We start from the raw sequence: 25,474 nt of genomic DNA, 5'->3' as shown, positions 1-25,474 counted from the left end.
CAGATCTGGCCCCCTGTGACTTTTTCTTGTTCCCGAAACTGAAGAGGCCCATGAAAGGACGACGCTTCGCCACGATTGACGAGATAAAGACGGCATCGAAGGAGGAGCTGAACAAGATAAAACAAAATGATTTTCTGAAGTGCTTTGAGGATTGGAAGAAGCGCTGGCACAAGTGTATAATATCTCAGGGGGATTACTTTGAAGGGGACAAAATAGATATTCACGAATAAATGAATAATTTTTGAAAATTCGCGATAGTTTTTGAACACACCTCGTATGCGGTTTTAAAAAATCGCTACTGGTGAATGCGCTAAAACAAACTTCAAGACGATATCCCCCCCCCTTTAATTAATGAAACGGAAAGTAGCAACAAGCTGACCTGACCTACGCAGCCAATCACAGTAAAAAATTCAAATTCCCCACACAAATTCAAATTTACCCCAACAAATGGCAGACATCCGCAAATTCAAAATTTCAAATCTTCCGCGCAAACTCAAACTTTAAATTTACTGCAACAAAATGGCAGACGTCCGGAAATTCAAATCTCCCGCACAAATTCAAACTTATCACCACCTTAGATCATACCTTAGATTAGACTATGACTTCTCTAAGGTACAGTTAAGGATCATACATATGATCTACTATCGCCACTGCACGTAAATGTGACGTCAGGCCACGTGATGTGATGTCAGAGTCAGGGGCGGACTGGCTAACTGCGGGCCAGGTGGAATTGCATAGGTTACGGGCCATTAAAGTATTAGTGTAGTAATGAAGGTGGAGGGGGGGGAGCTCTGAGGTGCACCACAAAAACATTTTAAAGTACTCCTTTCTCGAAAATAAATTACCATACAGTTTTTTTTTAATTACAGCTGATAATTAAAAGTAACAAAATATACAATCCACACGAGGTGCGTCGCCTATCATTGTATTTCAGCACTTTCAAAATACTACGACAAAAAATGATAAATTCATTGTAAAACACTTCAATTAAAACAGAATTTTTTAACAACCTAACATCAACCCCAATTAGAGAAACGTGTTAATAATTTATGAATAGTGCAAGAAACTAAATACAGCACATACTTATATATTTCCAACGGGCCATTATGATCTACAGGCTAGGTGGCAATCGCCACCCTCCCCCCCCCGTGCCAGTCCGCCCCTGGTCAGAGTGGTGGGGAGGGCTGTACCTACACTACTTGCGCGGTATTTTTAGAACCTCCAACCCCTATCACGCCGCCGATTGATCATGGTGGGCTAGCCATGACCTCCCGTCACGTCTATTGATTGGTCAATAGTTTGAAATGTCAAGCGCATTTCAAATTATTGACCAATCATAAGCATTTCGGATGATCGTATCGTCGGATTTCGTATTCATGTGAATCCAGCTTTAAACGAAATTCCGGCCGAAGTAATGTGCTGTCGCCATTTCAGGTAACTCAACTACCAGGATCCGTTCATCCCCTATTACCAGTCGCCTCACACGGCACAAGCACGAAGGTGTTGCTGTTGTCTTTAGTCTGCATTCTCGCACCTGAGCCGTCATACTCCGAGTTGATCCTGCCTTTCGGCCCTTGATCACTGAACCACTCCATCCCTACGACCACGACAAGGCCCAAGGGGGTGTAAAGTGTGTATATAAATTTTGGGACATATGTAATCCCTTTGAGGGCCACTGTCTGGTCCAAAAGCGTCGTGGTCTTCTTTGTTTCTTTTTTTTTAAAGAGAGTAACGGCAGACGCAATATTAATTTTTGAATTGGTCATATTTATAAAATAAACTAAACAAATATAGAAAACGAGCTCTTGGGTATGGCTATAGCATGTGCAAAACCAAATTTTAAACCTGATGTTAGTTTTGCTTTTATTTGAAGTGTATATGTATGAAATTTCATTTGAATGCCTCCATAAATAAGCAAGTTGGCACTGCGCATGCGCAAAATCAAATTTTGAAACTGGCGTTAAATTTAGTTTTATTCCAAATGGCTATGTATCAAATTTTATTTAAATGCCCCCATAAATAAAAAAAATTTGCAATTCGGTTTATAAATGGTCGAGATGCGAAAAGAGCACTATGGATGCTGATCGAGTAGGCTTAATTTTTGGAATTGCGTTTTATATGGTTAAAGCTATATGCATATTGAATTTCATGCAATTCGGTTCATAACTCACGGAGATGTCAAAAGGGCCTTCCTTATTTGTTGGGCTACATTGCCAATTCACGAACTCCGATCTACAAATTTGATAAAGAATCCATCTATTAAATTTGATCGTAATCGGCCCATTCGTTATCGAGATATCGTGCTAACGGACGGACAGATGGACAGACCCCGTAAAATTATTAATTCGCTGGGAGCTCGTTAATAATGAGTAACGTGACGTTTAAACAAACTTGATTAATAGGTAGGGAGAAAATGTTCTCCAGTGCATACCACTTAAATTAATTTAAACATTAATTAAATGTTGCTAAAATAATTATTTAATTGCAAGAAAAATAGCACTAATTCTAAACAAGAAAATTCAGCTAGAACTTGTACGTGCCATTTTTCACAATGCACGGAGCAATTTTTCGTGCAATGAATTGCAATAAAAATTGCATCGTCTCTAATACGGCCTTAGCACCGAAGATCCAAGAACCCTACTCTCACCATGGTTTCCATTCATTATTTAAAAACGCGGCTATATTGTCAAAAAGACAGTCAAAATCCTAGTTATCGAATTATCTGAAAACTTCACCATGGTTTTCTTCGGAGCTGCCATCTTTGGTTAATAATCGAGATTATCGTAGTTCAAATGACAATTTTTAGACGAAATGTCCTTCAACGAAGCTGTTTGTCACATTTTCACTTTGGTTGACGTAATGGATAAAAGGGAAAATGAATGACAAAAGTAATCGCGTTCCCATTGAAAAGCACATTGTGCAGTAGTATATTTTAGTTACGAGTTACGTAAAAACAACGTGGTGCAATGTCTATCAGTCATTAAAAATTTTCGTAATAAGAAAAATTATTTAAAAATTCCCAAAAAAATGTGAATTTTTGTATTAGCAACAATAATTGAGATGTCAGCGAGAAATAAAGCAAATTACAACATTGATTGGGTTATTCCTGGTTTACGAAATTCTTCGAAATTGTGGAATATAGCGGCCAGTATTACGATAGCTTGTGTCGGTTTATTTAGTAAAATTATTATACGTAAGTACAAGCTCTGTTTTACGCATACTCGTCATCAGTTAATTATCTCACTTTGCAGAATGGTTTAATAAAACAAAGGTGTACAATCGTGATATACTACAATACGCTTTAAACGAAAGACCAAAGAATGTTCCGCTCATCACAATTTCAAATCATCATTCCTGTTTCGATGATCCAGGATTGTGGTGTAGGTAGACAGTATTTGCGTAATGATCTGTTAATGTGAGCAATTCTTACAGCCACGTTAGATGTAAAACACTTAGTGCAGAGGTCGGTTATGCGATGGTCTTTAGCTGCTAACGATATATGCTTTACGTGCGCGTCACATTCGTATTTTTTTATGTTAGGGAAATGTATACCTGTGATAAGAGGGAATGGGGTGTACCAGCAGGCCGTCGATTTCTGTATAGAACAGTTAGCAAAAGGGCAATGGGTTCACATATTTCCCGAAGGTATGGAAATTTGCACAGTCATCTCATTTGCATACAATTACCCACTTGTCCATTATAGGTAAGGTGAATTTAACGAAAGAACACATGCGATTAAAATGGGGCGTTGGCAGAATGATATACGAAGCGCCGGTAACTCCAATCGTTATTCCAATATGGCATATAGGTATGGACGACGTTTTACCTAATGTTCCTCCGTACATGGTGCGGATGGGCAAAAATCTCACATTTAACTATGGAGAACCCTTAGACTTTTCTGGTCTTATTAAGGAATTAAAAGCTAGAAAGGCGACCGATATGGAAGCCCGTAAGGAAATAACAGACTGTATACAAAAAGCATTGTCTAAGTTAAAGGAAGAAACGGAAGCACTACATCACCAATACTTCAATTTATACTCATGATAGTACCGAAAAATTTAGTTTAATTCCAGTCAAAAGTATAAATGTTTACAATTCCCATATAGTAACTTGTGATGTTAGCTGAAAAAACAAAAAAAAAACGTGTGCCCTTATAAGATAATGTGTATTACATTTAACCATATCTATTGAGATGTTTATAAATGTTGACATGTACATTCATTCCGACTAGCTCAATTTTTTTTATTCGTTCATTAGAGATTAATGTTCCCAATCCATGTCAAGCTATTTTAGTACCTAGACAAATTTTGTACCCTATTTTCCGATACCTCTTTTTACATCAATGTGTAAATGTAAGGTTTAACGAGTACAATGATGCCAAACCTACACATTTATCTTATACTGTATATGAATTTCGACTTTTTTACATCTTAGCACAAAAGTGAGAATTGTATAAAAAAACCTTCCCAAGAGTTTATGAAATTGTTTACAAGATTTCTATTTTGTATTGTACATAGCTTATTGTTGCGAAACTATTTTAATTGTTAATTATTATTACGTAAGTTTTTGATATTTACATCTTTTATGGTTGTCCCTATTGGAAAATCGCACCCGATTTGTTTAACAAGAATTATAAATAGCATTGTCCCACCGTTATTGGTGTTTTTTTATTGTGTTTTTCTCTTTACTTTATCATCCACAAGAACTAAAGATTCTAAAATTGTGGAATAAAAGATTATAAAATAAATAACTTCTTTCATTAAAAAGTTTATATATTTCTTTTACTGTTACTGTTATGACATTTATATATTTAAATCTGTGATTATTATCATCCATACTGTAGATGACTATGTGCATTTACAAACAAATTTTCCATCATTTTTAGTGAAATTATTACTTGTACCATAGTGCCCATTATCATCCTACTGCTAGCTAACAGAAATATCTTTGTTTTGATACATATATTTACTTACTATTAAAAAAGTACAATGAATTTTTCTGGTCTGTAGTGTTGTGGCAAAAATTAGTATCTTTCCTGATATAAACCTAATGCAAAAATATGTTTGCCCTTACTAGAAGCATCTATGGAATTTCTACGAAATATAATATTAATAAATAAGAAGTGATATTGCGCATGCGCACATTAATCGTCAAGATTCTTGTCTCGGATGCCACAGCTATACGCTACCAAATTCCAAAGAGTAGTTATGGCCTTGAACGGACAGAAAAAGTGACTTTGTGAGAAAGGAGTAAAATGTTTTAATGATTATAAAAACTTTATTTGTCTTCCGTTTTATTATATAATGTAAATTAGTTTTTTCTATATAACAATAGGCAGATAATAAAAAATGTAACAAAACATCCCTTATTTACATAATTCGCGAATGTTATCTGTATTAGTGATGCACTTCAGCTTCCGCAAGCACGGAGGGTGTGCATATTTTTCCACTTCAGATTCCGTATACCGGAATTTTTCAAATATGGCAAAGTGCGCTCTGATTGGTCCAATGGGTTGTTTACAGTTGTAAGTGGAAGAACCGGCTCTGGACCATTAAAACAACTGCTTTGAGGCCAGTTGGGCTAACTAATCAGATTTCTCATCACCTTCCGTTCCAACATGCCCTTTGACACATGCAAGTTGAAGGGTGTTGCTACTTGCTCTAGACATTCGGAAACCAACCTAGAGGTGACCCAAGTGCCTGCAGGGCAGCCCTGTTGTCATTGGAGATTCTAATAATTTTGTTCTTTATGTTATGCATAGAAACTTTTCTGACACTAAGCGTTAGTCCTACCAACTCTGATTGGAATACAGTTGCCTAGTGGTTGGGTGAGATGGAAGTGGAGTAAATACCAGTGCCTGCTTCTTCAATTATTTTAGATCCATCTGTGAAGATGAATGTGTCTGCTTGGGGTGCCACATCCTCATCAAGAAAGATGTAGTGGTACTTTTCCCTTATATATATATATATATGAATTGAGGAGTGAGTGAGTCCGATATATCACCCTTCCAGGATAGGCAATCGCATTATCATATCGCCCAGAATTCGAGAATGGCCCACCTCAGTATCTCTCGCTATGCAGAGTGACCGACTAAACGTCTTTGTAAACGCCTCCGCTTAATTCGATTTAAAAGTTTCACTTTGATCACGATGTAAAGAAAATTCTTTGAACACTGTAGCTTTCTTCTACACAACTTTACAACTAATCAAGACTGACTGTTTTTTACACCAAAACAAACGGCTACGTTTCAAACGTCCACCGAACCAAGAAAGCTTGACAGAAAGGCATTGATTAACGTCTTCCTCTCCTTTTTAAACCAATTTCCTTTTCTTTTGAAACCACACCACTGAACTTCCTTAACCTGTGTTTTTGGAACGAATTAACATCTACTCTACTTCGCCGATAACACGTGCTTATCTTGAACATAATTAGCTTACTCAGGATAAGGTTGTGTTTCCACCTTCCCTACTCTGAAAACGGTCAGTACGCGACGTTCCGGCGCTGGAATTTTTCGGCGCCGCGCGTGGCTGCGTCAGGACTTCCCGGCGCTATAGACGTTCTAACTCTAACAGACGCACATTGGAACGCAATGGCCCAAGGGCTTTAATATAATGTATGTTTATACACGGTGGTGCCTAGCGCGACGCAGCATAGGGATTTCAATGGTAATTTCTTTATAGTCACTTACTAGCTCCCCTAATTATTTTAGAGCAAAAGTCTAAATACTTTTTTTTCAGAGAAAAAAATACTGCATCTGTTCATACTATTACTCATAATTTTCCGGTTTTCAAAACCGTAGAAATCAACAAAATAAAAAGGTTCATTTTATAATTAATCAGATATGCCTTGGAATTACCAAAAAAAAACCAGCGATAACTTTTCATTCTTGCCTTTGACGTATATTAAATTAGACAATTTTTTTTTCGGGGCAAAAAAAAGGCAGTGTATAACCTTCCTTTTTTCCAAAAATCGACTGCACCCAAATTTCTCGGGAAAACACTTTTTCTTATTAATTTTGGTGCGTAGAATCCAAAACAATTCGTACTTTTTCGATCAGACTTCTCAATCAAAAGTTATAGACTAGAAACCAATTTCGAAAGAAAATTCAAAGGGCTGTAACTTTTGAACTAGTAGCCCAATCTTGGAACTTGGAACATTTTAATTTAGAGAAGTTATATAGGTTTCGTAACTTCTTGTATTAGTCATATGAAAAACCTGTCAAGTGTAAAGTAAAACATTAAAACTCAATACGAAAAATATGTTGGTAGTAAATATCATATAACATATATAAAAAATCATGTGAGATATATTATAGTGTAAAGGTACCTTTAAGGTTCAGTATGTAATTTATAGAGCAATGTTAGTCTTATATGGACCAAAATTACAGTGTTGTCACCATTCCTGTTGTTGAAGTTCCAAGCTCAAGTACCTAGCTTTTAACGAAATTGCTCTTCTCCTCAAAATAGATGTACTGTATGCATTTAGTATCTGTATTTACTAGCAGCTGCCATTGTTATGCTAAATACCTTTCTTCAACCTGGGTCTTTTGTGCAACATCAACAACACATTTGGCAACGCTACCTTTCATTAAGACCTAAGTGTGAATCGCACTATAGGAAAGAACATTAATTTGTTGAAAAATTACTTAAAAAACATAACAGTATTCAAACAACATACCTATATACATTTTTAGTATCAGTAAAATTCGCTAGGTAAAGACTGAGGAAGTGACTCCCACTTGAAATTATTTTTCTCAAATTCGACTGAACAATGTCTACTAAACATACACAGAAGACCATGCAAGGGTACTTTCATATTAAAATAGAAACTCTCAGTGCTTCATAGTTTTTATTTATGAAAAAAATGTAAATTAAACTACCATTCATAGTTACGAACTTTCCTAAAGAAGTAAGAAACGCCATTTATTTAAATTAAATGATATCTACACAATTTCCAGCAGTTTCTTCCGACTAAGTCCTGGTTTATCTTACCATTTCTTTTAAGTAGTCACACTTCAATTATTGCCATTATACAAATTATACAATTTACACTGTTATCACCTTCTAACAATATCACTATTTTTGAACTACTATTTACATCATAATTACAAAAGAGAATTATTAATAGCAATAAATAATTTGACAAAAAGAATAAAAGTATGCACTTATTGCATGACTACATTAAAATAAGCACCATTGACTTTTTATAACTGAAGTTATTACATTTTACAATGCGCCCCCCTCCCTCTCCCCCAAATGACATAGACGTTAAAACGGAAGTAAAATCCGATTGTATACATAGCCTAAATGTGTTCGCCTGAAAAAAATCTGTAGGTTTTAAAATTTAAATGCTTTATTGTACTTACATTACATACTATTTTATGTTTTGGTATACTTTGTAATAATAATTACAACAAAATCGTGTACTTACAATGCTTAGTTAAAAAAATTAACCGTAGTTGTTTCGTAAAATACGATGGTTAGTCGAGAAAAATGGGCCAGTTTTCAGGTACGGATCATTAACTCAATGGCTTTTAGCCAATGAACACAATTTATCACACATTGACTATACATACGCTACTAATAATAACAACATTAACAGTAACAGAATTTATACCATCTACCTATTTGTAACTACCTTTATAATAAAATTTTATTATATAAGTTCCGTTAACAATTAATGCAAGGGAATCGTTTCGCTATTTCAATCAGCTTTATACCGCATAAAACGTCCAAATTTATGTCAGTTTCATTGTCATTTCAATGTAGAACCATTTTGGTGCATTTGCCATTAAAGCATTGTGTTATTATGAATTGGTTTAGTATCTGGTTAAATAAACAATCATTTGAACAAAAGGGTACTAATTACTCCTCGCAAACAAAATAATCCAGCCCATTTTTCTACATAAGATACAAAAGTGGCACCATCCGACACTTGCATAGTAAACAATAACGAGATCATTGCGTTACAACTGGTTTTAATAACTCATCAGCACTCCACGTCACTAAACTCAAAAATATATATATCGTATATACAATTAATATTAGAAAGTGTGCGTAGTGAGACAGAAAAAAGAGATAAAGAAGAAGAATATATCTATAAATATAAAATCCCTCACACTGTCTGCCAATAAATACAAAACCTTCCTTTCAAACTCACTGTATAAAACTTTTGTGATATTGCTAGCGGTGATTGAATTTAAGTTCAGTAACTTTTAATTTGTGCCCCTGTAGACATTACATGAGCGCAGCGCTGAGTTATTATCAGTCGAGTACGACAACTTGTAGATCGTCTGCTTTGGTTTTTAACACCCTCCATGGCTTGCGCGCGGCTCTGCGTAGGTCGGATGACGTTACCTGTCTTCTCACTTTCCTGTAAAATTTTGTTCCATTAGTGTAATGTAAATGGAATGACATCGGCAAATTTTGTTACTTTAGCGTCTCCAGCCTTAAAACTATTTTTAGTCCAATAATATGAAATGGCTACGATCATGAAATTAATAAAAACGGCTCGAGGGCACCTTCATTAGGCGTTTTCAACAAAGAAATTTGCAGAAGAAGGCCTCAATTTTCCACAATCTTCATACAAACTTCACATAATTTCTTCAAAATGTGAGGTTATGCTAGTTATATTTCATGATTACCTTAAAGTTGGTCAGACTGATACCTATTATACTACTTTAATTACATTAACTGTTAATATTCATGTTAAACCACAGCATATTTCAATTTAGTAGATGGAGTTAACTTAACCTCTTACAAAAATTAGCTGTCACTTCTTTAGTTCTCAAGATTTTTCAGTTTCACCAACTTAAGAATGACGAAATATAAGCAACAACTCAAAATGTACTTGAATTTTTAAGTTGCCGATACCTTTGAATAGGCTCTTAATCTGCTTACATTTTTTTAAATATTCTAAATTAACTCCCATATAATAATTGAAATTCATTAATTGAATGAAAGAGGTCTTCTTACAGTACCTCGCTTTTTTTTGTTTAAAGCTAACTTAAGAAGCAAATTTTGTGCACTATTCCATAACAAATTTTGAAATCGATGAAGCTTGAACAGCACGAAAAAAAAAAACTGAATGTACATACTTGCTTCCATCTGTCGCTCGAAAGTAAACATCATCAGGTGCATCCATCCAACTAATAACCTGCTTCCGACCGGACCCCGTTCGAGTCATGTGTGCAATTTTGGGTTTACCATTAATTTGAGCTATGTGACGAGGTAGTGTTTGGCCAGACGTCATGGCGGCAGCCATAACCGCGGCGTATTGATCCGGTACTAGCCGCTGCTGGGGTGCCGGATCTTTGCTAGGCCTTTTGGTTGGTGGCCCGGCCAAAACGGCCCCTAAATACGATTCATAAGTAAGCGGCAATTTGCAAATTTTTTTAAATATCCTTACCATCGTCCCAGTCCAAATCAGAATAAAAGCCAGTAAACATAATAATAAAATAAGTGATAATGTACCAAAAGAGCCTAGTACTTACCATCAATTCCGTTCATTTCATCGTACGCCCGTCGTTTCAGCGAAGGCGACATGTTGTTGAGAGAAATTTTCTCGGCTTCCGGCTTGTTAGGAACTCGTTCGTAAAGTAGACTGCCGTCTGGAGCCTTAGGTGGTTTTGGAAACGCGACCCGTTCGGGTTTCGGCAAACTGTCCTTATCCGTCAATATAAGCCACTGGGGCACGACATTACCGGGATTACCTAACCTTGTGGCGATATTAGTAACACTACCTCTATCTTTTCGTCTATACACTAATAACTGTCTAAGTTCTACAAGAGATTTGCCAGTCATTTGAGTACCGCACTCTTGTTTAACCGCTTGTATATTGATGGGGAAGAATGGCGCCCGAGCGGCGTGTCGCGGTTTCATTATGTGTCTGCACAAGCGTCTCGAAAGTTTCGTTAAAGGTGTTGTACACAAATAAAACGCCGTTCTCGTCTTCATAATCGGTCTCGGCGATCCTGAACGGACTACAATTCCGTGGGCGGTCGCGTAGTGGCGCCCCAAGTGCGCTTTTAGTTTGAACTCCTTTCCACAACCGCCAATGTTACACCTGTGTGGTCTGTGAGACATTATGGGGGACACTTTGTCTTCGTCGACGTCACTACCCGATTTCTTTTTGCCGAGCATATCAAAATCGCCTTCTCCAAATCTTGTCGGCACCTTAAGACCGCCGTAGCGTTTCCAGTAATTCCAGCAGACTTGACACAATCGACACTGCATATGAGTCGGACCCCAAGCATACCACTGGCTTGACACAGTCACTACAATTGAAGTTAGGACAATATTAAAACAATTTCATCTTGAGCATAGGTGAAAATCTAAGAGTAAGTTAATACAATATTATTATTATTATTAAAATATATATAAATACCTATATCTATATCTTCACAATACAATGCTTCTAAAACTGAAAGTGCTATTTTAGCTGAACCAGTCGAAGTGAAAAAAGATCATTTTGTGGAGAAATTAATTGCCTTTAAATTTGATAAGGCGTCGGGAAGTGACGACCCCACCGCCCATCACCTTTTGGTAATGCAATCAGTCACATAGGGCAGTGTTTCTCAAAATTTTTTGTCTGATGGATTAAATAAAATTCATGGCACCCTTATGATTATTTTTTTTTGCATTTTTTACAGTTAGTAAAGATATGAAATATGAGATATCTTTGAGAAATAATTTTTTTTAAATAAGTAAGTTTATTTCTAAATACAAAAACATTTAAAACAAAAGTTATTGTTAGAAATTATAAAATATTAAGGAATTCCCTCTACAGGGTGTTTTTTTGGGAGCTTTAGTTAAACGTTTCTGGGAAAGTGACATAGGTAGATTTTTGAAAATTTGTACTTAGAAGTTACTCTGAAGGCCGAATCTGTGCAAAATATTTTCAAAATGGTCGCACTTACGGAAATATAAAAATTTTAATCGCATAAGATTATATAAAGAGTGAGTCAATGATTGCACGGAGTAACTTAATGCCTCGAAGATAAGATTTTTGATAGACTACTTTTGTAATAGGATATGGTTGAATATTCTTCACATTTTAAAAACAAATTATACAGGGTGTAGTAAAGCGCTAGGGGGTTCATTTTCTAAAAAATGGAACCCCCTGTATTTTTTTATTCTATGACTTTTTTTTTATTATATGGTTAACATACTAAGAACTTCTAATTGAAAAGATCATTCGATTTATAAGAAAAGTTTGACGTTTGCAAGCGTCAATTGATTACCAAAATTACTACTTAAGTTTTGATCCCAACCTATATATCCTATTTATCCTGGGTAAAGCGAGGGGTAAAGTAAAAGTCAAATAAATATTACATCTACTAAGAAACAATTAAAAATTAATTTACAGGGTGTTTTCTTGGTAAGTCCAAAGTTACAAAACTTCTTTTCATCTTTTAGCTCCTCCAAAAACCTTCAACTTTTGGTAATAATGTCCTATACCTACCTCTGATAGTTTTCGAAATATGTCGGTCTTGTTGGTTTTTTAATTACATACATCCCTAACTATATTAATCATGTTCTGCCTTGTCCTTGAGTTCGTGGCATACACTACAACAAAACCTCCACGGCCAATCTATCTTTGAAGAGAGTGGTGGTTTAAATAATCTCTAGCTTCACGATAAAAGTGAAGTGGAGCACCATCTTGCTGAAGTTGCATGTTTTTGGATGTTCGTTAAGGGTTATTTCTTCCAGTAATACTGGCAAATAGTAAGTGAGTCCGTCCATTTAAAAGCTCATTAAAAAAATAATTCGGTTGTGGAGCATGCTGCACCACATATTAATAGACCAATGGATTTGTATATTGTGTCTATTGACAGCACCATTACTTCTAATTCATCTGAATGCATTGTACATTTTAAAAAGTTTGGGTTTTCCTCAATTTCTCCACGTAACCAATGGATTCTCACAAAATGTATAACAATAAATCGAGTTCTGTCTTCATATTATGTAGCTATTCTATTGACAACTTTACCTTTTGGACATTCTACAATGCCAGTTGATAGAAAACGGTCTATTAAATGCTGGCAGGCCAGGAAGACTGGCGCCAGCTACTGCATACGTCTAAACGCGTCTTTATGTCTTTATGGCATTATTATTGAGTTGAGGTTTTTGGAGGAGCTAAACCATGACGGAAAAATATAGTGTTCCATTAAAAAAAAAGAGATTTTTATATGAAGTTTTGTAACTTTGGCCCTAAAAAGAAAACACCCTGTAAATTTATTTTTAATTGTTTATAATGTAGATTTTTCTTATAAATCGAATTGTCTTCAAAACTACAAGTTCTTCGTATTTTAACCACATAATAAAATAGTCGCATAATTACATATAGAATTAAAAAATGCATTCAAATCAAATACAGGGGGTTCCAAAAAAATGTACCATATCATAATACAAAAGTATCCCCCTCTAAATTATACTTATTATTTTTTTTTAATATTCCGTTTACAAGTTTTAGGGACACAAAAAATAAAGCATTTTTTGGTACAAAAATTAGCACCCTGCCATAGTTCTCCCCATCTCAAAAAAACCTCGACAGGTGCGCCAGAAACGGCATCTAACCTGGGTTCTCCTTCTCAGGCGCTGCTGAACCGAAAATAATTCGAGAATGCTTCAAAGGACTATGAATTCCCTAAGTACCACCCCACTGGTGAATATTTTCTCCTCCATGTTACATATGTTCTATTTAAAATGTACAGCCCCTACCGCCATAGTCAGTTAGATGTTAGATTTAATGAGAGAATGAAATGACTTTTCAAATTGTCACACGACTTTTCTTGGCAAGGTGTGATTATTATTATTATTATTATACGATCACTGTTCAAAAAACACCTAAAAGATATTTACCGCTACAAGATTCGCAAGCTTTTCCACCAAGAGAGACGACAGATTCGGAGCTGCCATTACTGCTGCCATTCACAATGCCTCCCTTGTTGTTGTTCAATGCCGCAGGATTTGGTTTATTGCTGTGAAACAAACGAATTAACTCGTCTTAAAGCCGCAAATCAACACTTACTAGTTAGGAATGTAAACTTGTTTTAGCTTCGATTCGGCTTCGACCGCTTTAACTCGTTTTTGTTGCACGTACCGATCGGTTGTCTTCCACATGTAATAGTATTCGATGATGTTTTTCAGCGTTTTCCACGGCAGGAAGTCTTGGCGAATATCGTTGAAGTCTTTACCGTATTTATCTAAAGCCTCCTCGAACAGGTTTGCCTCGGACGCACTCCACTCTTCCATTTCGTCCCTGCACAAAACCGGACCGCTCGACGGTACCAACGAACACAGAGCACTGGCAAGATTGTATGTATGGTGATGTAAAGTATCCATGGCGTGGAATAATGTAATGTCTCGGCTGGCGGCCGCCGCCGACATGTGTAACGACGGTTGCTTAACACTTGAACTACAGTCTAACGCCCGAGCAAAAGTACCTACCGATCGCGCAACAACTAAAAATTGATCAATTTGTCTGTCACTTAAATTATGTTCTGGCGTCCACACTAACGTCTCAAGTTCGGTTAACTCACGTCCGTCACTTTCACCGTCTTTAAGAAGCGAAGTCACGTCGCACTGATACCGACTACCGACGCGTATTTCTCCCTTATCTGCCAGCAGAGTTTTTTGCGTAGGATCAAATACTAAACAGTAGAAGAACATATCATCCTTATTTAAATAAGATGCTAGAGATTCTGTTTCGTTAAATAATGTCACCGAACATTTTCCTCTTATATGAGTCGCCGGTAAGGTTTCGACCTGTCGAGACAAGAATAACTCGCGATGCTTCATTTGGTGGCGTTGCTTTGGTGTAAAATTGTCATTTCTTTCGCTAATCTGGCTCCCTCCATTCGACTCATCTAAGGCACCTAAAAGTAGTTGCGTATTAAATATGGAAACGTAGCTTCGAGTAGACGCTTTCAGAAATCAAAAAAGTTATAAATCGACTACATTCGAAAAACGCCCCCTAGTGGCCGAATTCTGTTTGTGTCTGTAACTTCTCATCCACATTTAGCAGGCTGTCTACTTACTGTAGCTGGTGCTATATAGCCGATTCAGTGCTATTATATGAATTGATCTCTAATAAACATTTGTTGGAACTGGTGAAAAGTGGGGAGCTTTATTTCTCATCCAATCATCATACAGTCTGTAACTCTGGTAGTATTTGATTAGGAGATAGAAATCGCCTGAGTACTTAAAATCCCTGTTTAAAAAAACAACATTGAACTCTTTATTACTTTTTTCTGTGAGAAAAATATTTGGCAAGTCTAATTTGAATTTTGTATAAATTAACAAAGTGAATTTCTCTTATGACATAATTATACCGCTTTTTAATGTTATCATGTGAGGACATTTTTATTTTTCCTTTTATTGCTTATTGTCTTTAAACTTGTAATTAAATGATAATAATTTACGTCATCTTGTTGCGCATTTCCTATAACAAAAAATGCTGCAGCACTGTACCCACTTTGACTGTCCACCCGATTGGATTTTCGAACATATGTATTACCAGAGGGAAAATGTTGCTAACAACATTTTGTTTAGAATGATATTTGATAAGATACTAATTTCACAAGATCAAACAAAAATGATGATTTTGGTAGATACAGGTCAGAGTTTGTGCACATGCTTTCTTCGTCGATTTGTTCAGTAAAAAAATTGAAGAAAGAACTTTGTAAAAAATCTCTATCGAGGTAGATTTAGCAGCCAAAAGTATTTCAACTAATTGATAAGCGGTTGGCATGTTATATTTGTATAGTATATCAGAAGATGACACATTTACTTTATCTGACGTAATTTAAGAACTAACTTATCTGTAATCCAGATTACAATCATGCTTGCTTTGCTCGTGATTTCTGTTGTAGTTAAATAATTTAACCTTTTTATTTTTTATTTACTATTTTTTATTTACTAAAAAAAAACCGTAGCCTTCTACGAGATCTGAGTGCAAAGATCTCAAACCCTCAGACGGACGGGATTCACGAAGCTAAAAAAACGCATGTGAGAAATCCTTTGAAATCAGGTTCACGTTTAGTCCAGGCTAAATAGCTGTAAAATACTACTACTAACATATATCTACGAAAATTTTGCAACCCCCCCCCCCCCCCGCGCAGCTCTGTACGATCAAAATTTTTCATCTCCCTGAAAAAGAGGTGGTTTTTTCAAAAATCCTGAATATCTGGGAAACTGCTCATCTTTACGGGATCAAAAAATCGATTCTCCCTAATATGAGAGGACAATTTATTTGTTCAAATTTCTCGCAACTTTTTCTCTCAAAGATGGCGACTATTGCGGTATTTTATCCATAAGTATAATCCATCCAAATGTTATCAGCCAAAGTATAACCCCACCCCCATTTGCACGCAGTGTTGCCGCTTTTCTCAGTTGAGGCTTTTAATAATTACTTTGATTCCTTTTGGTACCGAGTAAGAAACATGCAAGTGCAACGTAGAAGTTACTAAAAACAAAAACCGTATTGAGTAACATTTTTTGTTTATTACGAATGTACAATGTACAGAATACAAAAAAAACAAAAATGTAAATCTGTTGGTTCAACAGTTTTCCACTGTTGTTTTTTTTGATACTCAATACAGTGTGTACCTTTTTTATAGGTCAAATAAAAAAATAAGTTGCTGATGTCTCCGAAACGAAACGTATTGAAAATCTCTCAACAGTGTCTTGTAGAGCTCACAAAATGGCAAAGAGAAAGTGTTTTTTAATTCTATGTATTTGATCAATTCACATCAGAAACAAATAAAAACCAAATCGGCAAATTTCGGTTTTTCTGGGATATCTTCAGAAGTAATCAGAATTTTTTGTTTTTTTACAGCATGATAATAACTCTTTAATTATAGCGCATATTTTCCCGAATTTGACGATCTTCGTATCTCCTATGGTTTCCGAGATGCCCATGATAGATATCTGGATCTTGGACACATTAAATGCAAAAGTTGTAAGAGTGACTGTGAGTAGTCTTAATTTATCACGAAAAAAACAGTGCGTACCACAGCTAAGGGGTACAATAATTAATATAATTTTGTTTAATAGAACACCCTGTATTTTATGTTATCTTCGTGATGTCCATATTGTTTTTAATTCAATCATATACCACATGATACCTTTGGCTTAAACCATTCATGAGTTCTTAAACAATTAAAATGGTGGTTGTGCTACTTACTTGTTAAAATTTTTTTATACAGGGTGTTTAAGTACGACCGCCATCTTGAATGTGATAGATACGTTTTTTGTAGTAAAGCAGTGTTTATTGGAGAAGGGGGGCGTGAAAAATTTTGCTTGTCAGAAAGGGGGCGCCACGGAAAAATGTTTGAGAATTACTGCTGTACACAGTAGAAGAAACAAATATTTTTTTCCAAATAAATGGAACAACACTTTCTGGAAGCGCCATGATATATCTTTGGACGGTAAAGTGCGAATAACTTTTTTCTTGCTTTTTAGCGCATTTCCACAAAAATAAAAAAAAAATGCGCTATTGTGGCCACTTTGTCCGTCCGTCCGTCCGTCAACTCGTTTTGCGACGCTACTAGTTCATTATCTTAAGAGCTATTGTTCTACTTTTTTCGCTATTTGGTTCGTTATGGTGCCGAGTCTTGTACCAAGGAAGGAATTTGTTCTGTACCGCTTACAAAAAGTTATTGTAAAAAAAACAAAAAACCGTTCATTACATGTTCCATAATTTTACACTTTTGCCGTTTATTAACGATCCTAGAGATCGTTTATAATGTTGCATTGCTATCTGTTGCCTGTCGGTTGGTCTGTCCGTCTGTTCCTTTGTCTGTCTGTCCATCTATCTGTCCGTGTGAACGATAACTTTGTTTAGAAATGTTCGATCGCTTTTACATCTCCGTTAGTTATGAACTGAATTGCATGAAATTCAATATGGGCATAGCTTTAGCCATATAATACGCAATGCCAAAAGTTGAATCGAATCGATTCAAAATTCACAGTGCCCTTTTCGCATCTCGACCATTTATAAACCGAATTGCAAACTTTTTTATTTATGGAAGAATTTAAACGAAATTTGATACATAGGCACTTGGAATAAAGGAAAATCAAACGCCAATTTAAAAATTTGGTTTTGCGCATGCGCAGTGCCAACTTTTTTATTTATGGAAGAATTTAAACGAAATTTGATACATAGGCACTTGGAATAAAGGAAAATCAAACGCAAATTTCAAAATTTGGTTTTGCGCATGCGCAGTGCCAACTTTTTTATTTATGGAAGAATTTAAACGAAATTTGATACATAAGCACTTGGGATAAAGGAAAATCAAACGCCAGTTTCAAAATTTGGCTTTGCGCATGCGCAGTGCCAACTTTTTTTATTTATGGAAGAATTTAAATGAAATATGATACATAGGCACTTGGAATAAAGGAAAATCTAGCGCCAGTTTCAAAATTTTATTTTGCGCATGCGCAGTTCCAACTTTCTTATTTAGAAAAACATTGAAATGAAATTCTTCTCATAAACTGAAATTGAAGTAGCACGTCAACAATGGATTGCCCATGTGCAACGCTATCTTTCATATTTGTGGGCGGATTTTTACGATTTTAACAGAAGTTGCATCTTACAAATGGGAAATGAATGCAAGTGGAAATGCGCTTTATGTAAATCGTTTACGATTACTTTTTAACTTGTTTTAATAGTTCTCATTTTAGTGCCCACTTTTTCTGACTACATAATTGTTACGTCCTGTACAGTTAACATAAAAGCGGGCGATATGGTACATGAAAAGTAAAGTGATATCGGCGAGAAATTACTTTTGGAAAATACCCATACGGAAAAAACGAAAGGGAAGGTAAGTATTTTTACATTAGATTAGGTTTTTTACTTATTCCTATACGTACAATTTGAAAAAAGTACAACTTGAAAACAGAGCCCAAAAATTGCACAATTCGTTTTTATAAAATATGTCAGTTATTAAAACTATCGAAAAAAACATGAATCGAAATTTTAATTGAACTTTATATTTTTCTAGCAGTGATTTTTCAAATTAAACAGAAGAATTTTTGCATTGTCGTTTTTGCTAAAAGATAAGAGTTCAATGGCATTTAAAAAAATGTTTGACCCGTTTGAAAAAGGACTAGTTTAGGCAATAAAACGTGTAAATTGGAAAAAGCTAAAAATGTCATACACAGCGAAATTTAAGTAGGTACCTAAATAACTTCTATTTTTTGTGATATTCTCAAAAATTGGTAAGCAAAAACAAAATTATGCCATTTTTTTTCAAAAGCGTCTTTTGTAAAACTGTTTCCCAATATTCCTACGGATAAAAGTTATTCCGGGACATCGGAATTGGGACAATTTGTCCTTTTCGTACCCTCATTTAGTTTTAGAGATTCTGTAAAGTGCGCATTGCAGAAGGTCAAAATTATTTGTTTTCTAACAAGGGAAAGAAATGTGAGTAATCGATTAGGCCGTGAAACTGATGCATTGAATAAAGAAAACCAGTTTCAAGTGATAACGCGAAATTTGAATTTATTTGTTACCAGTTGAGTTGTGACCGCGGTTGGAGGTAGATTAAATCGATATCCTACCTTTTCATTAATTTTCGCGAATTAGTGCTGCATTCCCTTCTACAAAAGGTATGGAAATTTAACTTTTTGGGGATTCTAAGGTAAACGTTCGTTTTGATCTTGTGCCTAGGCGCGTCGGTTAAGCAGACGCATTCAAAACAACAAAAGGCCTAGGTAACGATTTAGTTTGTGTACCTGAATTTTTACTGTTGGCGGTTATTGAAATTTTTGCGATCCCGTCATTGAAATAATATATCCCTGTCACATCAGAATTGTGCGACTTTCGGCTCACTACATTTTCTCTATTTTTTTTACATCACGTTAGGTCAAAACGGTCAAATACAAATTTCTTTACTGAAAACGTGGAAACAATTTCTGGATGGTTAAAATATCGCTTTAATGTCGTCTTGTATAATTAAATATGTTTGTCAGGCAAACCTGTAATATACAGGGTGTTTTTTTGGGAGCTTTATTTAAACGTTTCTGGAAAAGTGAATATAGGTTTTTGAAAATTTGTGCTTAGGAGTTACTCTGAGAGCCGAATCGATGTAAAATATTTTTCAAACGGTCGCGCTTGCGGAAATACCGGAAGTAGCTAGTAACTTCGTTATTCTAAATAGCAAACCCTTTTTTTTATTGCATTTTTTATTCTACGTGAAATTTCAGTTCTTTTGATATCTACCATTTATGATTTTTAAGTTATTTTGACTTAAAAAAATTTAAGAAGCGACAAAAGTGTTACTCATAAATAATAATGTCCCACTCTCAAAGTCTATCTATAAAAGTGCCTTTTTTGCGCACCCTTGATTGGCACCCATGGCACGTGCCATGCCTGCCATACCCTAGTTACGCCTCTGGATCCGTGTATGTGTTGTAAAATTCCCGTAATTTATTTATCGTTGCGAATATTCACGAACTTTCGTCGGGAATTGTCGGTAATATTCATACACTATACTATTCAAGATATATTGTATACTAATCTACAATACACCAATGAAGTTTTTTAAAAACAATAAAAAGCATGTGTGTTTTAAATTATTTATTTAACATACATAAAAAAGAAAAACTTTTCGGTTTCATATTATGCCATAACAACTACTGCACATTCGCAACAAAACTCTTAACCGGTGGTGCTTAATCGGTGATTATTTAATAAAGAAAGACAAACTACTGTTATAGACTGTGATTAAGTATATTTAAAAACATTATAATTCATAGGGGGGTCGGCAAAATATTATATAAACTAAAAAGGGGGTCGCGGTGTCCAAAAGGTTGAGAACCACTGCTTTAAAATTCAAACAAATTCATTCAAAAATTTGAAAATAAAAACGAGAATCACAAATCCTAAAACCTCCACGAAAACGCGGAAAACTCGGCGCGGATCTTAAAATTTGCTACCTGGGTAATTTATTTACTTATTTATTATCCCTCTCTTCTGGGCCCTCAACAGGCTTGGGTGTGGGTGTAATGAAGATCTTTCCCGAGAGCTACTGCACCGTATACTTAACGCCCTCGTCAAGATTAAATTGGAAATTTCGGAAAAACGTTCTCGTAAAGTTTTCCAGAATTTCTTCCTCACTTAATTTCCGGTGTGGGAATATTCACTCTCAGTGCGAATATTCCCGAATATTTCCGGAAACTCTTGCTTTTTGCCCAAATTGGTCATAGCCACCTAATTTCTGTAACTATTGCGTGATTGGACGTTAAATATCCGACCGTTACAGAAATCATAACCCCTTCCCCTCCGATTCTGCAAATTTCCGCCGATTTGAATATTTCGGTCTTACTTGCTCAAAAATGAAATACGGCGTGAGTGCCCCTTTTGGTTCGGCCACTGCCCATCAGATTTGCACATACGGAAGCCGCGAGTTACGTTCGAAGGTGATTCCAGTCGGAATTGTTGGAGTGGGTGAAATCCCACCGACAATTTGTTTATCGTGCGGAATTATTGAAAAATTGAGATCAAGACCGAATATACGCGATTGGTAGGGATGCGATAAGCAAGTCGAGTTATCTGGTGATATACAAATGAAACACGTCTACGTAATCAATTAAAAATGTAAGGTAGCCAGCCAGTCGGTAATTAGCATCTCGTCCCCATTATAATTGGCGCAAAAACCGAATACACACTATTTTTCGACAAAACACTCTATTTTCCCTATAATTAAAATATATTAGCGCATGTGCACGGAACCCTCCCCCCTCGCAATTAATTAAATACCTACGGAAAGAAGCTGTGAGCGTATTGTCTTCTTTTTTTGTACGTGTAGGCGATTTTTTTGCCCAAACCGCTCTCGCTTGTTAATGCATGGCACATCCTGATTAAAAATGCATAAGATTTAAAATCAATATAGGTACACCTAGAGAGGACGGAAGGAGTAATCGACAAGATAACTCTAAAGTAAATACTAATTACTTTTCAATTAACGTATGCAAAAACGCATAATTAGATATCGGTATGTGTTTTTGAATAGGGCTGGCTCGTCCAGTGTTTGCGTGTAATTATAAAAGTACAGCCTGCTAGAAAGAACACGCAACTCCCAGTTGTCATAGCGACGCGGTTTGATCAAGTACAGTTGTATCATGATTTCACGAAACAACGCACCACGTCGGTGACAAGACAGGTACAGTCAGCGAATATCGATCGTCTAATCAAGACTTTTGCCCCCCACCCCTCATTTGCAATGCGTGAAAAGCAAGGAACTGAACGCCACTAATTAAAAACACCCCATTTTACAGAAAAAGAATAGGAATTATACTTACATTGGTGTTTATCGGCGAGTTGAATAAGAGGACCTGGCAAATCCCTTCGCCTATAAAAGCACATCACCTTCGCTTCCACATTTCCCGATGTTGTTTTATTCAACTCTTCGATGCGCCGGATTTGGTACGGAGACGTCGAGGACGTCTCAAAGTACACGTAATCTGAGGACAATTCCCTTTTGATAATAACAACCTTACGTAACTATTAACAGCTGATTTACCATCGTCGTCTTAAGAAAAATATTGCACAAAAAGCAACTGTTGATCGACTGTAAGCCGAAATTTCTTATCATCTCGACTTCCAAGGCGCACACACGCAGGAGACAATACGATAAAAAATGAGTTCGGCAATCGCATTAATTAGCATTAAAACGTTTAACAGAATTTCGCTAGTTGAGAAATAAACAAATAACTGGAGGTTAGGTACTAAAGCGGTGCATTGCCAAAATTTTCAGTTAAACAATTAACGTGCGATTATTAATGAGCCGAAAAACGAGATTAGTGCGAAGCTACGTCGAGGAGGAAGACTTCCTCTTCTACGAATGCCGGGTAATTTACAAATAAAATCTTACCTCCGACCCTATACATGTTTGCTGTCATTTTTACACATAAGCACAACTAATCTCTTACAGCCACATTACGATCAATTTAATCGCATTTTTAAATTTTTCTATACACTTTTTTTAACATTTTGACACAACACATATCACGATCAAGCTTAGTAGAAACGCCATTTTCTAAAACTCTGTTGGCGTCTGGGGTCATAAAGAATGAACTAGAATGAACAAAAATTAACAGCGCCAAAAAGAATAGCGGATGATACCTTTACTAATGAGCCGATAAAAGAGAAAACGAATTTACATCCACATGCTGAACGTTGTCAAAAAAATGCGAAAAATAATTAAAAATGGCGCGGACTTTTAAAAAAAAATCACACATTCCGTAATTCATTACGGCCGCTTCCACAATTAATTTTTCAAATACGTTTTGATATTTCATTTAAACATACTTACCGCGTGCTACATTTCTCTAATTAGAAATTAATACTTTTCAAATTTTTTTTGATTGGAACATTTTCGACGTTGCCAGATTGCTAAGCTTCCTGTCTATACAGGGTGACCTAAAATGTAGCCGGTGATTATTGTCTTGCAAAAATTGTCCCTATAATAATGGGCTAGAAAGAATCGTATGGGTGGACACTGAGATGACTCAAGAAAAGATTGGAGAGGGCACTACTTTTTCTACCCAAACTTATTTGCCGGTGTTTATTCTGTCTGGCCATCCCTATCTGTCTTCCATTCTACATCGGGTATAACCCGTACAATTTGATGGGTTTTTTTGTAAAATATTCCTAGTGACACTAGCAACTACGGCTATTGCTATTGCAGCTCAAGGCAGCGCCACCTCACAGTGGTGATCTAGATTAAATTTGATATTGGGGTCTTTTAACATGAAATCAATAAACCCAAAATTATCATTTGAAAATTTTAAGTCTTGGCCAAACAATCAATTTCTAAGATTCAGTTATAGCAATTTTAATGACCTTTTTAAGACATTTTGTACAATTTCTGAAGATCGGCAGAACCCACGAATCATTTTTTTACTCTCACCTAAGTGCAGGGGTTAAGAGGGGTTAAAATAGGTTTCAACCTTGCATTTTGTGATAACTTTAGGAAACTTTCAGAGGATGTTCTAGACACCCTAAAGTTCAATTTCAGCTACGCCGCCACCCCCGCAACCCCGGACGGCACTTGCTATAGCGGGTTTCTTAAGCGCAGGGTAGCATTTCAATACCCGCCCATAAAATGGGTCAAAAATGGATGTCCAGGGTTTGTTTTGTATTTTCTTACATCTAGGAAGGTTGAAGGGAATTATCAAATACCCAGGGAGAATGTATTTAGGGTATTTTACGTGGTTTGCCTATTTTTAAGGCGCTTTTAACAGTGCGGACTAGGGAATGCAATCCCGCAGCAAAATCTCAATCCCGGTATTTGCGGGATTGTTAGATGTTAATCCCGCGGGATCCCGGTATTTGCGGAATCTCGCAAAACTTTAAATAAATTGGCAAATAAGCAATTCTGTGCGGTTAACTTCTGTATTAAAATAAATCGCTAATTATCACAATATTTAACAAAAAAGTACCTTCGGCCTAACTTAGAACTCAAAAAAAACTTACCTGTAAAGCACAAAAAGTCTTCTAAAGTGCCTCTAAAATCATAGTACATTTTTAACGAAAAAAGTTTAACAATTATTTAAAAAATAATTCGCCGTTATCAGTTTTATTAACAAAGTAAACAGAGTCGTCCCCTTGGTCGACAAATTCCTCAGTCCCGCAAATCCCTCGATTTATGTGCGGGATTAATCTCGCAAAAATGCTGCGGGATCCCGGTATTTCGGGATCCCGCAATCCCGGTATTTCGGGATCCGCAATCCCGGTATTGCATTCCCTAGTTTCTAGTCTATAACTTTTGATTGAGAAGTCTGATCGAAAAAGTACGAATTGTTTTGGATTCTACGCACCAAAATTAATAAGAAAAAGTGTTTTTCCGAGAAATTTTGGTGCAGTCGATTTTTGGTAAAAAAGGAAGGTTATACACTGCCTTTTTTTGAGGCCCTCAAAAAAAATTGTCTCAGATCGACCCGGAAAAAATTTTTTCTTATAGAATGTGGCCTGTAGAATCCATAATTTCAAACAGTTCCAAGATTGGGCTACTAGTTCAAAAGTTACAGCCCTTTGAATTTTTCTTCGAAATTGGTTTCTAGTCTATAACTTTTGATTGAGAAGTCTGATCGAAAAAGTACGAATTGTTTTGGATTCTACGCACCAAATTTAATAAGAAAAAGTGTTTTCCCGAGAAATTTTTGAGTAGTCGATTTTTGGTAAAAAGGGAAGGTTGTACACACTGCCTTTTTTTGAGGCCCTCCAAAAAAATTGTCTCAGATCGACCCGGAAAAAAATTTTCTTATAGAATGTGGCCTGTAGAATCCATAATTTCAAACAATTCCAAGATTGGGCTACTAGTTCAAAAGTTACAGCCCTTTGAATTTTTTTTCGAAATTGGTTTCTAATCTATAACTTTTGATTGAGAAGTCTGATCGAAAAAGTACGAATTGTTTTGGATTCTACGCACCAAAATTAATAAGAAAAAGTGTTTTCCCGAGATATT

The 25,474-nt window shown here is 35.9% G+C and overlaps 2 protein-coding genes across 3 annotated transcripts; one reads left to right on the top strand and one right to left on the bottom strand.

Moving 5' to 3' along the window:
- Positions 1-2,827: 2,827 nt before the first annotated feature.
- Positions 2,828-5,264, top strand: LOC116158799 (tafazzin homolog). Its single transcript, XM_031471641.1, has 4 exons — positions 2,828-3,193; positions 3,252-3,380; positions 3,433-3,645; positions 3,704-5,264. The coding sequence occupies exons 1-4, from the start codon at positions 3,061-3,063 to the stop codon at positions 4,042-4,044; spliced, it is 816 nt and encodes a 271-aa protein (XP_031327501.1). The 5' UTR covers positions 2,828-3,060; the 3' UTR covers positions 4,045-5,264.
- A 2,565-nt stretch (positions 5,265-7,829) lies between these two features.
- Positions 7,830-23,089, bottom strand: LOC116173627 (metastasis-associated protein MTA3). 2 transcript variants are annotated; one of them, XM_031491251.1, is made up of 8 exons: positions 22,880-23,089; positions 22,308-22,469; positions 14,032-14,878; positions 13,863-13,981; positions 10,493-11,275; positions 10,408-10,437; positions 10,097-10,352; positions 7,830-9,372 (listed from the first exon to the last, which is right to left on the bottom strand). In XM_031491251.1, exons 1-8 carry the CDS (start codon positions 22,905-22,907, stop codon positions 9,264-9,266), a joined length of 2,334 nt encoding a protein of 777 aa, XP_031347111.1. In that variant the 5' UTR covers positions 22,908-23,089; the 3' UTR covers positions 7,830-9,263. The 2 variants fall into 2 exon arrangements, with proteins under 2 accessions (XP_031347111.1, XP_031347115.1); XM_031491255.1 differs by lacking the exon at positions 10,408-10,437 and having other exon boundaries at positions 22,880-23,082.
- Between the last annotated feature and the right edge of the window lie 2,385 nt (positions 23,090-25,474).

The sequence above is a fragment of the Photinus pyralis genome, unplaced genomic scaffold (assembly GCF_008802855.1).
Source record: "Photinus pyralis isolate 1611_PpyrPB1 unplaced genomic scaffold, Ppyr1.3 Ppyr1.4_LG1, whole genome shotgun sequence".
NCBI classification, from domain to species: domain Eukaryota; kingdom Metazoa; phylum Arthropoda; class Insecta; order Coleoptera; family Lampyridae; genus Photinus; species Photinus pyralis.
This window is presented reverse-complemented; position numbering and strand designations above follow the sequence as displayed.

What these genes read in the sequence shown, in the direction of transcription:
- LOC116158799 (XM_031471641.1), top strand. Translation starts at nt 3,061, where the DNA reads ATGTCAGCGAGAAATAAAGCAAATTACAACATTGATTGGGTTATTCCT. An exon ending in ATTTAGTAAAATTATTATAC is followed by an intron (nt 3,194 to 3,251) that starts GTAAGTACAAGC and finishes CTCACTTTGCAG; the next exon opens with AATGGTTTAATAAAACAAAG. An exon ending in GGTTCACATATTTCCCGAAG is followed by an intron (nt 3,646 to 3,703) that starts GTATGGAAATTT and finishes TGTCCATTATAG; the next exon opens with GTAAGGTGAATTTAACGAAA.
- LOC116173627 (XM_031491251.1), bottom strand. Translation starts at nt 22,907, where the DNA reads ATGACAGCAAACATGTATAGGGTCGGAG. An exon ending in CAAGTTTACATTCCTAACTA is followed by an intron (nt 13,982 to 14,031) that starts GTAAGTGTTGAT and finishes TTTGTTTCACAG; the next exon opens with CAATAAACCAAATCCTGCGG. An exon ending in AGCTTGCGAATCTTGTAGCG is followed by an intron (nt 11,276 to 13,862) that starts GTAAATATCTTT and finishes CTTCAATTGTAG; the next exon opens with TGACTGTGTCAAGCCAGTGG.